The following is a 16,619-nucleotide window of genomic DNA, read 5'->3' as shown; positions in this document are numbered from 1 at the left end:
TTCCCGTCAGCCTTGCTGGTATCGAGTCTTTTCCATGCTGCCACAGCCCTGGCAATCAGCATATAGTAGGCCTTTGAAGATGGCAGGTTGAATTTATATGAACAATTTGCTGAATCAAACGGGGAGTCTGTGACTGCTGTCATCTCCCAATTGCACTTGTTTATATATAATGGTGCCTGTCCTCCTCAAACAGAGCTCTGTGCTATCGAATGCAGCAGCTTATTATCTCATTTATTTCAGAACGAGACAAATCTTTCTCTAGAGGCCCCTATCTTTTAACCAGTGATTACAGAAGGACTCTAGATCAAATGAGGCTCCCGACTTTTAAGATTGTTCAGTCTGGTGAGAAGAATCCTACGCTTCCCCCTGTAGCCTGGAGGAAGTGTTTTGCTGTGCCCTAGATCCTAGTATATAAATGGGGATGATAATAAGTAGTGAATCTTGACCGTGTGGGGCAGGGAGAGTGTCTCTAAAATACAGTCGCTCCTGTGCAGCAGTTCCTTCTGTAGTAGCAATGGTCATGTCAGCACCATATCTTTATTACAGAGGTAGAAGATAACTTTCGATCATTCAGTACAAATTGAGCTTGAACTGTGGCTCTCAACTGGATATAGTTTGTAGGAATATCTAGAGCAGCTTGCGGTATGCAAAGTGGCCACTAAATATTTGAAGGCAAAGTTTTCTGTAATTGCAGGAAAGGGAGCAGAGAGAACTGCCTGTACACACTGTCCATTCTTCAGTTAAAAACTGGGGCATCGTAGTCGTGCAAACTGGAAGGAAATGAGTTAATGTTGCTTACAAAGGAGGAGAGGATGGCCATACATTTGTGTGGAGCTGCGAAGAGACATCAAAGGCTTCTAGGTCCCTGACTGCCTAGGGAATGATGATAGAAGTAAAGCTAAAGCAACCAGCTACATGCATTTTCTGGCTATTTACTTCTCAGTGTTTGGTTGACAGCATCTATTCATAGGGATCTGCATCTATTCACCACAGCAAACTGATTTGCTTTAGCAATGACCTTCAGGCTTTTACTCGTGTCTGTAAAGCGCTCTGAAAACATGAAGGGCATGATGATAACAAAGGTGCTAATAGCAAGCCAGCCTGCCGAGGAGAGCTGCGCTCGCCCTAACTTTCCCACTACCACCAGTTCCCACTGGATAGTGAAGAGAGAGCAAGGGGAAGCTCTCCCCTGGGTTGGGCTTCTCATCTGAAAGTGTATGCCATGTCAGTCTTTTAGGTTATTTTTTTCTTTTTTTCCTAAGTGTCAGTGCCGAATTCTCATTAGGGAAGCTGCCTGCAAAGGTGTTGGCCGAGAGATGAGTTCGACTGCTGTGTCTTTTGTTAGTAATGCTCTTGTTTTAGAGAGTCCTCGTGCTGATCCTTCAGGTACAGCGGCTTGTGTTTGTATCCCTTGTTGTGGTTGGAGTCCTCCTTTGCTTAGGGATCCCCATTATTTAGTTTTTTAAGAATACAGTACAAAGTTTGGGCTCATGAAAATAAGTATTTTGGGAAAGAGAATTTAGTGGTAGAGAATGAGATTTAGAAAATGCCACATAAAAGATGAAAATGTGTAAAGAATCTAAGATTGTGCCTAAATCTGCTGCTGTTCGCTGTCTGACCAGGCACTATTGTTGTCTTAATTACCATTGAATTTGGTTTCTGTATGTAACAGCCTCATTACAGAGACCTATCTGATCCAACTACCGTATCACCCTGTGGTCAGCAAGTGTCTTACGGTAAGCAAAAACACAGGCAGGGCTGCACAGCCGCATGAAGAAATCTCCAAGGATGTCTGAATTCTGTGGGAAGAAATAGTGCTGGAAAATCAGAAGGTGGCATTTCTCCTCTGGAGTAGGTAAGTAACCAAATACTGGTATGACTCTGAGCCGTTGTGCTGCTGGAGGGATGGTCAGAATTCATCATGTGTTGTGTGAAACCTCTATGGTAACATTTGTTTTAGCGTCTTTATTTACTTATGTCCATTTCTCATCTTCCAGAAATTTCATCACGTTTTGCGTAGAGACAGTATTCTGTCTAGAGTAGCATCGGCATGCCTGGCCCCTGAGGCATGAAGGCTGCTTCATTTCAGTGGGGAAAGGTGTTGATGCAGAATATGGTCTGTACTTCATCTGAGATGTGGCTTTGCTTACAGTTAGTGATTCTTCTGTATACACTCTGAAAAATACATTTAGATTTTTTTTTTGGCACTAAGATGTAATCTGCTTAAAACATTCCACCTGTTTTTCATGAAATTCTGCATAAATCACCTGACAAAACTGTGCCAGTGCTTTGTTTAGTAACAGAAGGGTTGCACAATAGAAACTGTGATGTGGTGTAAGGGTACAAGTCATCGTGGTGTGTTTTCTTCCTCAGGCTTCAAACATCAGAGGTTATTAATAACATGAATCCAAACTGCTGAAGTTAAGTTTTCTTACATCTGTGTCATAGTATAGCTGAGCTATGCTTGTTTTTTTGAAATGTCCACACCTTTAAAAAAGCCTCACGAAGAGCATTTTACTCTGGCATTGTTTCACCCTTGCTTTGGCCAACCAATTTATGTCATCCAAAGGCTGTCAGAGCACTGATGTTCTGCTTGGAGATGACAGCAAAAAGAGCTAAAAAGGTTAGAAGGGGAGATCACTGGGTTCAGCCTGCTGTATTGACCCCAAAATGCTCTCAGGCAGTGTGAGAGCTCTCACTGAAGGGTGTTGCTGAAGAGTTGGCACAATGCAGTAATGAGAGGTCTCTAGGCTGGAAAACGAAGGAATTGGGGAATTCTGACGGGCAGCGCTGGGTAAGTTGGCGCAGGCTGGAGGGAAGGAGGCTGCAGCGGTGGTATCCCTCGTTACGCGGGCTGCGGCTTGCGCCGGTGCTGTAGGTGGGGAGCAGCCTTTGAAGTGAGACTGAACCTGCCCGACCTGGCTTAGAGCATTTGTCCTGTCGTGTGCTATATGGAGGAAGAGACCGTGTCCCTCCCCTCTTCACTGCAACTGCCCTTAGGGCTGTCCCTGTCCCTGTCCCTGTGAAACATGTTGTTCTTTAGGTGGTGGGGTCAGGGGAGAGAGGACTGAAAACTTCCGCTAACTCGGGCCCTGCTGTTCTGCCCTGGCTTTACATGTCTGTCTCTGTAACACGGGTTTATTCTGTTGGGTCCGTTCACTTTTGAAGGTCCGTTTGTTGGGTCCGTTCAAGGGTTTGAAGGAAAAAAGTAACCCCTGGTGCTTTGGCAATGTGCATGGAGAGGGGGGCACCCCGAGTCCACCGTTTGGTCTGAGCTGGGTGTCTGGGTTCCTTCCAGAGAGATGGGATGAATTGTCCTTTAAAATAACCTCTGAAAAACTGCTCTGGAGGGGTTTTGGGTGGCCAGTATGGACTGGGTGGCTGAAGCTGGTGACAAACCCCCGTTTAGCCAGCATGAGAGCTGTGTTTCTGCTGTGCTGGATGCTGCGTGTGCAGCAGGAGGGCGGATAAACACCAAACAATTCGGTCTGTGTTGAGCAACATATGCCATGTAATGACATAGAGAGCAGGTGGCGGCTGTTGTGCCCCTAGAAATACAGTTAGAAACCGCTTGGAACAGCTTTTGTTATCAGCAGTCTCAGGCTGTAAAGCAGTGAGTGTTGCGGGTTTATATTTATGCTGATGGGAAGTCTGCATGTACTTAAGCTCAGTTCCTTGTTTTCCCAGTTTCATCTGTGTGCGGCTGGATCTAGGGGAGTAACTGCAGGCACCATTGCGTGGCTGAGAAATGCAGATTGACTGTTTACTCATGTCTGGACATAACGGGTGCTTGGCAGGGACTGGGGAGCCCCGCTCAGGGCCAGTGTTTTTCTGGGTGGGTTTTTGGTCTGTTTCTCCATTTGCAGCCTTTCCTCACTGCTGCGATGGCTGCGCCTCTGCCGTGCTCTTACCGGGAAAGCAGCCCCTCCCCTTGTGCTAATCCCGTTTCTGACACCATCCTTGACGGCCATTGCCGGCCCCAGTGTGGAAAGCAGGGGGCTAAGGAACACGGGCTCCGGTTTGGAACTGCCAACACTGCCAGCTGGTTTAAGTCAAAATATGAAACTGCTTCCTGGCTGCAGCTGTACCTTGCTGTGAGGTTTGTCATCTTTTTTTGAAGGCCCTCAAACTTAACAGCATGAGCGAGACTTTGCGGATGGAGACTGTTCTATAAACCGACAAAACCGATCTAACTGGAGTAATATTTTACCACTTCCTGAAATAAAGCTTCAGTCCTGGAACAGCGAAGGCAACCGCTCTCGGCAGAAGGAAATGGCCATTAATAGCCTATAGCCACGCCAGAGCTCCACTGTACCAGTGAAGGAGCCCAACCAGCCGTGAGGACAAGCTCAGAAGGGAACCGAGCCCACGCTGTGGTCACTGCTTGGCCAGAGTTTTGTGAACCTGTTGCTGCCCACAGCAGAAAGTGTTCTGCACTGAGCCGGCTCTGTCCTGGGAGACGCTTCCGCCGGCGGTCAGAGCCAGCGAGCGGCCGCGGGGTTGTGCTGTGAGTGCGTGAGGGACGAGTGTTGCTGTGGGGTGGGAGAGAACCAGCTCCAAGCGTTGGAGTTGGTGTTGCTGCCCTGGCGTGTCCGTGAAGGACCTTTCCGTTTCGTGGCAGTCCCTGTGCTGGTCTGAACTAGGACTGAGCCAACGTGAGGAGTGTGAACTCACCAGAATAGTTTTGACGCCTGTTGAAGCGCTCTTCTGACCTGTGCTTGGGAGGAGGAGGAGGAGAAGGCCGCTGTATTAGAGAGAGGCAAGGTCACCTGTAACGGTAAGGGGGATCAGGAGCGGTATTTGGACTGTGAGTAATTTGCTTTGCTAGATTTGGTTATTAAGTACAATAAGGAATGGAATGAACTAGTGCAGAGGAGAATGTGTGTGAGAAGGCCGTTATGTTTAGAAAACCCACCTCACTGGGTATTTAATAACTGAAGAAGCTGAATTTGAGAACTGTGAGCACAGGTGGCAGAAAAGTCTGGGCACCTGATGTCTCTATTAACATGTGCGTACATCAGGCAACATTTGGGACTTGCTCCCATATCCACCAACTGTAATTAAAAAAAAAGGTGATCCAATTTTTTAAGAAATGCAATGTTTTATTTTTTTTAGAAATAAATAAGTCTGAAATTTACAATACACAATTCCAGTATTATGTTAACACCGCAGGGGAGGTATGGTCTCTTCTTGGATGTCAGACCAGGCTTGGAACATCTTGCCCCTCATACCTACTTGGGCTGTTTATCGTTTGGGGTTTTTGTTGTTTGGGTTTTTTTTATAGCAGCACTTCATAATGCGTTTATCAATGCAGTTTCTAGGTGTAACTGTTCTCGTGTAACAACCACTGCATGCTGTAGGTTTGCCGTGACTGAGCTCACTTTTCTGGAAAAGGCAGAAACTTGAAGAACAAGTTGAGGGGTGAGTGGGGACTTGATGAGATTACACTGCAGCGTGGTACTTTTACTTAAAATTGTGGGGAGCAGAGAGAGACTGTTGCTCCAGTCAGGAACACCTCTCTTCTAGTATTGTCTCAAAGTAAGGGCAAAGATTTTAATAACAAGAGGATGGAAGAAGCTCCTTTTTTAGACCACGGTCTCACCCGTTTCTCCTCTATGGCTGGGTTTAAAGACACTCTACCCTCTGCGGCTCTATAAGGTAGCAATAAAAGGGGGCTTGAATGGCTAAATAAATAAATACATTGAGGGTTTCATCGGCGCAAGGTTCTCTTGGCTGCTGGTGCTAAGACTTCCAGTAGTCACAGATCTGCTCGATTGCAGGTTGAGGTTTGGGGGTCCCATCCCCCCCATCTCTCTTCAGCAGTGTTTAGGGTTTGTTGTTTTGTTTTTGTTTCCTTGAATGATTTGAAAGATTTGACCTACAGTATCTTACCTCTAGGAGAAGCATCTGTAATAAAATAGTTGCAGTTCCCATTTCCTTTTGTATCCCTAAGTGTATCTTCTTCTACCGCTTTTAATTAAGTCTTGCTATTTACAGATGTGTGACTGGAGAGGGTTGACTCTTTTTGGGGGGGCAGGGGGGTGTCAGGTCAGTTCCCCCCTCCTCCGCTTGTGACATCTGGTGACCACAAGTGCCTAATTTCGCAGGGTCCCTGTGACCTGGCGCAGGTATACTTTGGCAGGCCCAACTCCAATTCTTGGGCTAACGTTATTTCAGGACGCGATACGAAGAAGGCCAGGATGTGGCTGATCTGTACTGAATTATTGCTGTTTCCTGCTTTTTTAGGATCCATAAGCAAAGTCTGTCGTAAATGGTGCTAGGAAAAGAGTTGGACCATGTGGTTCCAGTTCCTTCCTGCTGGATGAGCGAGATCTTGCTGTGTCAAAGCTGCTCAGTGCAAGAGGTCATAAAACAGGTGAGAGAAAGTATGTGTGGAGGCAGGGGGCATTGATGCAAGTTCTGCATTCACAAAATAAGGCTTTGCTGTCCTACAAAGTGGAAGTGTAAGGATGGCTAGGAGGAACCTACCCTTTTTCTGCTGCAAGCCAAGACCAAGCTATTGGGAACCTGGACCTCCAAGTGTGTTCTGCTGGAAGGTTTTGTGTTAGTGCAGACAGGCAGCAGCAAGTACGTGCTAGGGCTAAAAGAGGCTGAGGACCATTTGCCCTTTGAAATCATACGGCCGGGCCATTGTCATTCAGAGTTAGGCTGTGGAATGAGACTTACCTGTTTTGTCACCAAAGGGGGGAACCGCTGTTAGCTACAGGTGCACAGACTTCATTAAGAAATGGGAAATGACCAAAGCTTTGAGGGAAGATGTGTGCAGTACTCCTGCAAAGGGAGAGCAAACAGCTGGAGTAGCGTGTAGTCCTCCCGCCAAGGTCCTAAAGAACATGGATCTTTGAGGAGTTTCGTTTTCCCAGCAGCAAGGAACAGATTCTACAGGTCACTGCTGAGCCCTCTGTTGTCATTAACTGGGATGGCAGCACGTAAAATAAGCCCCAGAGAACTGCTTTCTGCTACTTGAATAGATAATTCAATGAGTTTTCTTATGAGCCATACTCAGCTTCCTGCGTAAGGGAATCTTACGGGCAACATAACTGGCTGGCTCTTTATTTGAGCAACAAAATTATTTTCAAACAGTTTAGAAATTTTGTTAACTGTTGTTACCTAAGCCCATAATATGGAACTAATTTAGCTTCACGAGAAAAAGTTTCAGTGAAGCTCTAAAAATGTCAAATGGCTGTAGATGAGAACTCTGCAAGTGTTTTTGTGGTAGCTGGAACAAATGATGGGGCTCTTGGACTCCTCACAGTATGCCTTATAATTGCCCAAGGAGCCTGCTCAAGACTGGCAGGGTCTTAAGGAGATACAGATCCGGATCTGAGAACTTGCCCGAAGGCCTGTGAGAGTCAAAGCTAGAATGAGGAGTGAGAATCAGCCCCTGGGAATAAGGGGAGGTTAGAAAGAAAGAAAGAAGAAAAGCTACAATGCTGGTAATGCACACTTCCACAGAAGGAAACGCTGCTTTATGTTGTGTGGACACCAGTGCCCTGAAACCTGTCCTCATCTGACGGGGGGGACACCAATTAAAAAGCCAACAGTGGTTGTGCAAGGAAGCGGTATGCTGACAAAAATGGTATGAGGTTCTATCAAACTGACCTTTCCTCCTATAACCAGAGGCCGTGTCTACATGAGCAGGTAGTGTTGCCAGAAGGAATGGCACTTTCGAAGACAACAGTTTTTGCTGAGCACCTGCCACCCACACTTACATGTATTTCAGGAGGCTTTATTCTGGGCTAGCTCTCGGCTGGTAGGAGCATATTAGGTGGGCTTCTGGAGAGCGTCTCTCAGTTAAATTTCGTTCCAAGGGATCTAGCTCCGAGACCACTCTGATGTGAAGCGATGCATGTGACGAATGATGACGGATCTTACTCTAAAAACTGAAGTCTGAATCCAGACTAAAATATTAATGTAGATGCTGCTGTGAATACCAACAACTAGCTTGTCTTCAGCCACAGGCCCTTCATGCTGCTTAAATACCTTAGTGCTAAGGCTGTGGAAGACAAAGAGAGCGAAGCACTCCCTGAAGGGTGAGCTCTTCAGACTACTTCCAATATCTAGGATAGTAAAGTAGTAAATTCCTGAAGGATTTCAGGAGGTCCCCAGAGTGGAAAGGGATAGTAGTTTGTCAAGCTGGTCTTTAACTTCACTATATACCTCCATAAACCTTCTTGAAGTGGAACGGTAAGTAAGGCAAGCACCTCTCAGAATATGCTTTCTTCAATCTCGACATCTGTTTCAGCTCCTGGGGGCCCAGGCATGGCTATTGTAAGCCTTGACACCTCTGCCACTGGGATCTTTTCTTCCAGTTGTTCTGTAGAGCCTTGTTCTCCCTCAGGAACCCTCTGAACTGCTTCGCTCTGAGTCTCTGGCTCTCCAGGAAAGCCTGCTTTTGCATAGTTCTTCACCATCTCCTGCACCTCCATATTCAGAGTTTTCAATTTCTCCTCGTACTCTGCCAGTGCCTCCTGCTGGAGCTGCAAAACAGAGACCTCAAATCATTCTCCGAACACTGAAGCTAAGCAGAATGGTATAAAAACCTGCTCTGAGAGATACCAATATGATGAGATGTTAGCACTTCACAATTTTGGTCTCAACCCTATACTGAACGACTTGTCTCCATCGCCCAGGCAATCTTTGGCTTCCCTGAAGATGAAAGCAGGGAGGATTGCAAATCATTCTGATTTGCACCACAGTTTGATGAATTGAGACTGCATGTTCACTGCACATCAGCCTTGCAAGAACACGAATGTGTTCTGAGAGTTTGAGGAGCTCATCTCTTCTAAAGCTGTGTTTCCATCACACTTGAAATTTAGGGGGTTTTTGTACGGTTAGATGAATGCTAGTGCTGGCACAGGGAGCGTAGGCGTGCAGCACCTCTGACTTAGATCTGTCTAGGCTCCTGTAGAACCACCTTCTAAGTCATTCATTTTCTCAGCACACTGAAGAGTGGGTGGCTGAAGTGTGTGTGTGTGTAGGATGAGTGTAGCATTAATTAAAGAATGTGCAAGGAAGACTGATCCCCTGTAGTGTTTTGGATTTGCTGTACTGAGTAACAGCATTGACCCTGAGCTTCATCTTTGCCTTTACCTGACTTTCTTTCTCCTTGATTGTTCTCAGATTATCTGCCTGCTTCTCTTCCAGTTTCCGCTGATACCTGGCTGTCTTTTCTGTCACCTTTAAAAAGAACAAATTAAAAAACCACTCATATTTCAATTTTTACAAACAAATACTTCAGCCGTCCCAAGCTTATACCAGCAAGACACAGGGTTACAGAGCACATGCCACAGTATCCCCCCCCTTCCCAATTCTGGACAATTTCTGCTGGCTCTGAGTTACCTGTGTGGTACTCAAGCCCCTGAACTCCGGTGCTAGGGAAGCAGTGCAAGAGCGTGCACGTGTGTGAGCGTGTGGACACACACACGCACGATCTGCTCTATAAGGGGATGGGTCTCTGAAGGGCAAAGATGAGATCCTTAGGGTCTCCTCCCCTTCTGCAAAATTTTGCACATGATTCAACAGATGCAGGATTACACTACTAATTAGTTGTGCTTCAAAAAAAAAAAATCCCTGAATTAAAAATGCAAAATATCCTGGACAGCTCTGTTTGCACTGCATCTCTGACCAGGTGGGAGGACTCACGAGACCCTTACGGACCTGCCATATTTTAGTAAGGGTAGCAGCTGTCTTCAGCTGCCTGAATTACACTCAGAGTCCTTGATGCAGTAGCAATTTAATGGGATTTAAATGCCTCAGAGAACTTGCGCACTGTCTGTGAGACATGCTGATGATGTACACGAGACACCCCCACTTTGCAGAAAACAGAGATGCTGTGGCAGACTGTCACAGGAGAACTTACCAGTTTGATTGTTTGCACCACTTCCTGAATGTGAGAGTTATTAATTTCTTTCTTCAACCTTTAAAGAAAGGAAACGTATAAAAACCTATAATCCATCTGTTATCTTTATCAGAACTGATAAACAGGTTTTATATAAAGAACCATACAGTAAGACAGGATGGCTAGTGCCCACGCAGAAAGACAGGTGTGTTATATTCTCATAGTGTCCTCCCACATTGAGAGGTTGCTGTAATTTTAGGAAAGGCAAACAAAACACCATTCAAATTTGACTGAGACGTAAGCCAAATAATTGGATGCAAAATTCTATTTTTTTCAGCTTAACAGACAGCAAAAGGACCTTGCTATGAGCCGGAAGCAAAGGAGGTAGCGTACCCTCTTCTGTACCCTTGAACACGTGAAGCTGTTACAACTGATTCGTATCTTGCACTATGTGAATACACAGGCTCAGTAGCAGAGTATTATTTTTATAACAACAAATGGGAAGGAAGGCTGCAGCCATTGTATGCCCAAACACAACCTCTTAACTGAGATGGTTCCTGAAACTGATTACAAACAGGTTCTAGGGAAGCTGGGGAAGACCTGCCTTTGATCCTAGGGGGAGATAAATACCCACCAAGGCATGAGGGTAGGCAGGAAGTATTTGGAAGTGCTCTTAGGCTTCAGCTGAAGTGACTGGAAGGTGCATTGTCACGTCAGCAAGAAGCTTACGTGTCACGTAAGAGAGCCAAAGAGACGGGTGCATGGGAGGCTTCTCTTCAAGGTACAGTTTCTCCATCTGTAATGACCTCCCCCTGCATTTCCATATGAGCTCCTACTCCCTGCGGCAGGCAGGGGGCATTTCTAAAGCACTACTCCTCTCAGGCTATTCCGATGTCCAGCAAGTGAAAGCGATCTTGCTGACTGCCTTACACAAAAAAATTAAGCCCATGGAGAAAGCTCCGGAAGGCACTGTCAGCAGTGACTACAGGAATGAAGTTATCGCTATACTAGGGAGCAGATGTTTGGCTTCACTGCATATATGCCTGTGTACTGGAATGCAATGGAGAAAAAAAGCTAAGCCAGGAGCGAGGGCAGGCCAGCACACCTCCCCTGATCCCTACAGCTCTGCCATGACCTGTTTGGGCTGCTTTAAAAAGTTTCCCTGTTGGTGACAGAGACTGTGGTGTAGCGCTGTTCCCTGCCTGGAGCGGGACAGCTAGCGTTCTGCATAGACAAAGCCCAGTAACGTGTACCCCAGTACCTCTCCTGAGCAGCCTTGTCACTAGTATTCCTCATCATGGCTTGGATTCGGTCCACTCTCTTTGCCTCCAGCTTCTTCTTAATGTCTTTAATATTGCTGTGGAGAGAAAAGAGTGCTGTGAGAGACAGGACTGGTTACAAAACCCAGAAACTGAAGCAGCCCTCCACATTAGCTCTCTGGAGTGCTCTACTGTCCAGAAAAGCAAAGTTTGAGTGATTGTGCAGCAGAAAGCCCTAAGTCTTCAGAATATTTTAAGTCCTGTAAATTTTTCCTTTTTTTTTTTAAATGGGAGTCATAACAAAGGGACAGGAGAAAACACATGCTATATAATGAGGTTGTATTGTATACCTACATTGGGTTCCTCTAGAGCAGCAGGAGACTTGCTGAAAGTACTTACACTGCTAAATTAAAAAAAAAGAAAAGAAGGAAAAAAAAAAAAAGGAGGAACTACATGTTTATGTAGCAGAGCTAAAAAGACGACCTGAAGCAAGCAGAAAGGCACATAAACTATGGGATGTGACTTGCAAAGCAGAAACCACAAACACTTAAAAGGCATTCGATCAACCGGTAGGGAAGATGAAAAGAACAAAACCCAGAAAACCTAAGATCTGTGGCCCTGACTGAGGCATACGTGGCCATCAAAAATGCTAACTGCAGGCCAGAGAACGTGAGAAGAGAGGCGGAGGAAGGTGTAAGTGTCAGGGCGTAAGAGGCTGCTGACGCACCACCAGCACCTCGTCTTGGCCATCCAGGTACAAAACGATTACAACAGGACAGCTGCTAAGGGGGACATGCGAATGGCCGCCGGATTGCGGCCATCGGTCTGGTGTCCCGCCTCCAGCAGTGGAAGGAGCGTATGCTTGAGAGAAATGTAAGAAAGAGAACAAGTGTAGGGTAATTTTTCCTTCCTCCACCTTCCCAGATTCCAGTCTATCCTCCAGCTTCTATGCATTTATCTCCCATGAATGTCTCTCATACCTTGCAGTTTAGCTCTACTTTTGGACTTCACAGCTCCTTGCCCTGAGAGGAAAAGAACTTAATTTATATGCTGTGTGACAGAAGTACTCCCTGAGAACTTCACTGGCTGCCCCACATTTCTTCTCTTATGAGAAACAGTGAGTAATCACTTCCCTATTCTTCTTCTCCATACCATTCATGATTTTACACACTTCTGTCACATCCCCCTCAATCATCTGTTCTCCAAGCTGAGTCCTATTTAATTTCTTTTTTTGCAGAAACTACTCCTCGCTGCTGACTATCCTTGCCACCCCCTTCTTGCTCTTTCAAAGCTTTTTGTTCAAGATGGCATACTGAAAAGGTGACTGCACTATGGAGATACATCTAGTGGCACAATGCTGACTTTGAATCTTTTTCTTTCCGTATAATTCCAAAAATTCTATTTGCCACTTTGGTCACTGCAGAGCTGTGAGTGATGAGTTGTTTGAGAGAAGTACTCACAGCAGCTGAAGTTCTCTTTCCTGAGTGACAATAGCTCAGGAGCTATGGTTGAGCTATGGTTGAACTATGGTTAGGTTTTTTCCTAACCACATTATTTTGTATTTATTCATACTGAATTTAACTGCCATTCTATTGCCTGTTGCTCAAGATCTTTAAATCCTTCTGGAGCTCCTCACAGCTAGTTGTAGATGTGACTGTACTAAATGACATTGTATTGTTAGCAAACCATTACCTAGCTACTCAATCTGTTTTTCTTAGTCTTGTCTGAATATGCTGAATAGCTGAGAGAAACAGAGAATCTGTCTTGATGGAGGACACAAAACGAGGAAGTTTTGCCTGACTTAGCAACTAAAGGCTGAGAGAGGATTTAATGGGAAGGAGGAATGAGTGAGGATTTTAGCTTCAGGACAATGTTATTCCAAGAACAAATGGATAAATGCCTGGCTAGAAACTGGTGAATTGATTCTGCCAGTTTATTAAGTACTGGAGCCAAGATGCTCAATTCACTTAGAAGACTGAACTGATCAGTCCCTGGAAGGGATTATATGTGATGTACTGACTACAGCAGATAGAGATGACATCCAGTGACCAGCAGTCTTATTTCCTGTCTTTCTGAATTAGTCAGTCAAGGCTACTTACCACAGCTTGAACACTAGTACCCTGTTTGGTGCCTCGTGGCAGGAACACTGTTCTGGAGGTCACAAGACAAGAGCTGTCTTCCCACCACTGCCACTGTGTAACTGTGTGAGACCCATGTCACATCGCTGTGCCTCAATTTCTCACCAAAGTAAAAGAAATGCTTCTCTTCCCCTGTATCCACTCTCTGTCTGTAGTACAGTGCTTTGAGATCTAGCAGAAAATGCTACCCCAGATAAAAGCTATGCATTATTACTTTGTTATTCAAATACTAAGTTTACCTTTCTGATGACTCCTTCAGTGCCTTCAGCTCAGCTGTCTGCTTCTCTCTGGCTAGCTCTATTATCTTGGTAACTTGCTGTTCAAGGGATGAAAACAAGATCAAAACCAAACAAACCAAGATGAGACGCAGCACACCACCCGTATCTAATTACCACCAGATTCAGCTTTATCCCTCCCTGCACTGCATTCCAGGGGCCAGCTCATCCATGAGGCTTTGTGCAAATCCAGGCACCACAACAGCGAGTTCCGATGTGCGCAGATTGCGCCGCGCTAGTGGACTGGACTGACTCCACCAAGGCTCCAAAGGCTACTCTGCGAGCCATGTCACACACCTCCAGGTTATCTTTATGGACAGCTTCCTATCCCTCTGTGCAGGAGGCAGCACCAGATTCACTGCACTTGTGGGTAGGTGGGAAACAGCAGTAGAGCTTACCTTCTAAACAACAGAGGCTAGCAGCAAGAGGATGGGCCTTCTGTCTTGTGGAAACAAAGTTCTGTGGAAATTCCTGGCAGGTAAGTCTCAGTGCAGTCAGACCTGCCTGCACTGCTGCCTGCTGAGAGACAGCCTGGAAGGAAAAACCCTGGCTGCTGGGCTACGTGCTGTGTAGTGAGAACTCAGTTTCTCATTTCCTTTTAGTAGCCTTGCTCACTAAATCTCACAGTCTTTGACAGTTGTGAGACAAGAATGTTTTATTCCTTTGGCTTCTCTCTCTGGTAATAAGCATGACTTCCAGGTAAGCTAGTTCTCAAGAGGCAGGTTTTTTTTCCCCCTCAGGGTTGGCATAGGCTAGACCAGCCAGTCTTGTAGACAGCTTGTAAGGTGCTTGTCAAGCCAAAGCGCACCAGGGAACCTAAGATTTAAGACATATGATGCAAACTCCTTTGGTAAACAATGATAGCAAAAAGCCTCCAAATCCTGGAATCATCCCCCTTTCACTGAAAGCGATGGTGTATGCCATATTTATCACCACCATCTTGTGGACTGTACTTTGTCTCCAGGCATTACTGTGTCTCTCGCTGGCATTTGCTTAAGGTGGGGAGTCTGAGGGTGTGGGAAACACTGATGCACTTGCAGGACTCACTGGCGACACCTTACGTGGACACTTACTTTGACTTCTACTAAGTCAAACAGCAAAACACTTTCCAGGTTTCAAGAGGAATGAGATCCAGCCCTGCTGTCAGTGCTAAGGGGTGGTCTGAGGAGTACTGTCCCTCACAAGGCTTTCATTTTATTAGCACAGATGTGGCAACTGCAAGCACCAAATGTACTGGTGGGGCTGTTCTGTTCCCACACATCATCTGTCCTGGTTAAATGACAGTGGTGAGTGTGGTTGCCCCTACGGCATGCCTGTAATGCTCTGATGGTTGCCACCGGTGAACCTGCAGGGCTTCAACATACCTGTGTGTCACCCTAGCTCTGAAGGTACAGCATCAAGCAGGGAGCCGTGAGAAGCGTGGTACAGCCTCATGTACCCGTGCTCCTAGAGAGCTGGCACCTGGCAGCGTATGAAGCCACTAAATGCCACGTTAACTCCAAGCTAAGCTATCGCAAGAGTTTAAGCAGATGGAGCCTGATGTGCTCCAGGGCAGTGCTGCTCAATTTTTTTTCAAATTGCAGACCTATAAAAATGTTTCTGCTGGATTTTTATAGCTTCTAACAAATAAGCATCACTGTCTACATTCTCAATTGTCTTGCATGGACCTTACAATTGCTCTGAGGGGTGTTGTCTGCCCTGTGGTCACATTTCCAAGCTCACAGTTTAGTGAAGAACTTGGTTTTTCAGGCTGTCCTTGCAGGGGCTCTCCTAGGCTACATTTTCTGTTGACACTTGCAGTCCTTACCTCTGTGGCGTGCTGCTCTTTCTTTCTTCGAATCCCATGATGGTGTTCCTCCCCCAGGTGGATGAGGTCCATCTCCAGCCTCTCTCTCAGTTCCAAAACTCGGCTATCAATGCTTTCTGCCATTTCTACAGGATTTGCACATGTACCAACGTCACCTGTTGTCAAACTCCTGCAGAACAGATACAGCAGCTGTGCTGCTTCTAGAGATGCCGATACAATCCTGACCTTCCTACCCACCCCTCAGTGGGAACATCCGACACTCTATAAAGCCAGGGAGATGTGGATGCCTCCACCACTCCATGCTTGCTTCAGAGAAGGGGAGCCCGTGTTTCTCTTAGGGATCAACCTTGCTTTGGTTTGGGGAGGTGACCCCCAGGCCAGGCCCTGCTGGAGACCCTGTGCTGTATTTACCTCTTCTTCTGGGTTTTCCTAGTGTGGATCATCCTTTTCTTGCCTCCATAGCAGACAGGCTCCGAAAAGAGTACAGTGTATTTCTGCAGCAGCTCCTCCCTCCGTTTACTTCCTTTCCGCTCCAGCTCCCTCAGCTCCTTCTCCTGCTTCTTCAGCAGCTTCAGAAAGAGCTTCATCTGCTGCAGTTCTGTGAGGCTGGCTGTCTCAGGCTCTAAAATACAAAATAAAGAGAGGCTGTTTTCTCACACACAGCATTTCTCAACCTGCTGTGATGCCTTTTGGGGTCAGACGGTTTTTTTCAGCACTGCCTTCATTCAGCTTTTCCTCCCTCTTTTCAGCATTACACGCAGCTCAGTTCACCGTCTGGTGGATGCGTGGCATGGGGATGGCCAGAAGAATTGCTGCCTTTTGGTATTTTGGCCAGAGGAACACGCTGCTGGTGATGTGCCAGTCTGTCTGTCTTGTGCCTTGTGCCCTTTTCCACAATTCTAACTATCCCAAAGATAGCACTGTTGTTAAGCTAGTTGGCAGCTCTAATTATAAGGGAAAAGCTTTGTTATTTCATTACTGATTTTTTTGCAAAACTGAGTTACAATGACAGACGCTTTCATCCCTTCCAGTTTTAACGCCTGGCATTTCTTCAGTTGTGATGTAGAAACGAAAGGGCTTTTGAGGCAGATGAAAATGAGAGGGGAAGGATGCCTGTGAACTGTTGGAGAACTTGTTATCTGGCAGTAGCAAGTCAGTCAGATGTGGTTATCTGTGGCAGAAAGGCCACAGGGAGTTATCTTCTCAGGGGAAATAACTTTTTTTTTTTTTTTGGCTTGGAATGTGTAAAAATTAACAGAACTTGCGGGTGTGTCTGCA

The 16,619-nt window shown here is 46.0% G+C and overlaps 1 protein-coding gene across 1 annotated transcript in view; it reads right to left on the bottom strand.

Moving 5' to 3' along the window:
• Positions 1 to 5,050: 5,050 nt before the first annotated feature.
• The window catches only part of PLCB2 (phospholipase C beta 2), a 49,022-nt gene continuing 37,453 nt past the window's right edge, over positions 5,051 to 16,619 (bottom strand). Inside the window, exons 26-32 of the mRNA XM_050896841.1 lie at positions 15,753 to 15,963; positions 15,342 to 15,510; positions 13,499 to 13,575; positions 11,124 to 11,219; positions 9,884 to 9,941; positions 9,115 to 9,201; positions 5,051 to 8,501 (exon numbers count right to left, since the gene is read on the bottom strand). Of these exons, the coding sequence (XP_050752798.1) occupies positions 8,229 to 8,501; positions 9,115 to 9,201; positions 9,884 to 9,941; positions 11,124 to 11,219; positions 13,499 to 13,575; positions 15,342 to 15,510; positions 15,753 to 15,963 (971 nt within the window). The 3' untranslated portion in view covers positions 5,051 to 8,228. The remainder of the gene's footprint in view (positions 8,502 to 9,114; positions 9,202 to 9,883; positions 9,942 to 11,123; positions 11,220 to 13,498; positions 13,576 to 15,341; positions 15,511 to 15,752; positions 15,964 to 16,619) is intronic.

Source organism: Gymnogyps californianus, chromosome 5 (genome assembly GCF_018139145.2).
Source record: "Gymnogyps californianus isolate 813 chromosome 5, ASM1813914v2, whole genome shotgun sequence".
NCBI classification, from domain to species: Eukaryota; Metazoa; Chordata; class Aves; order Accipitriformes; family Cathartidae; genus Gymnogyps; species Gymnogyps californianus.
Note: the sequence above shows the minus strand (reverse complement) of the source record. Positions and strands in the feature narration are given on the sequence as shown.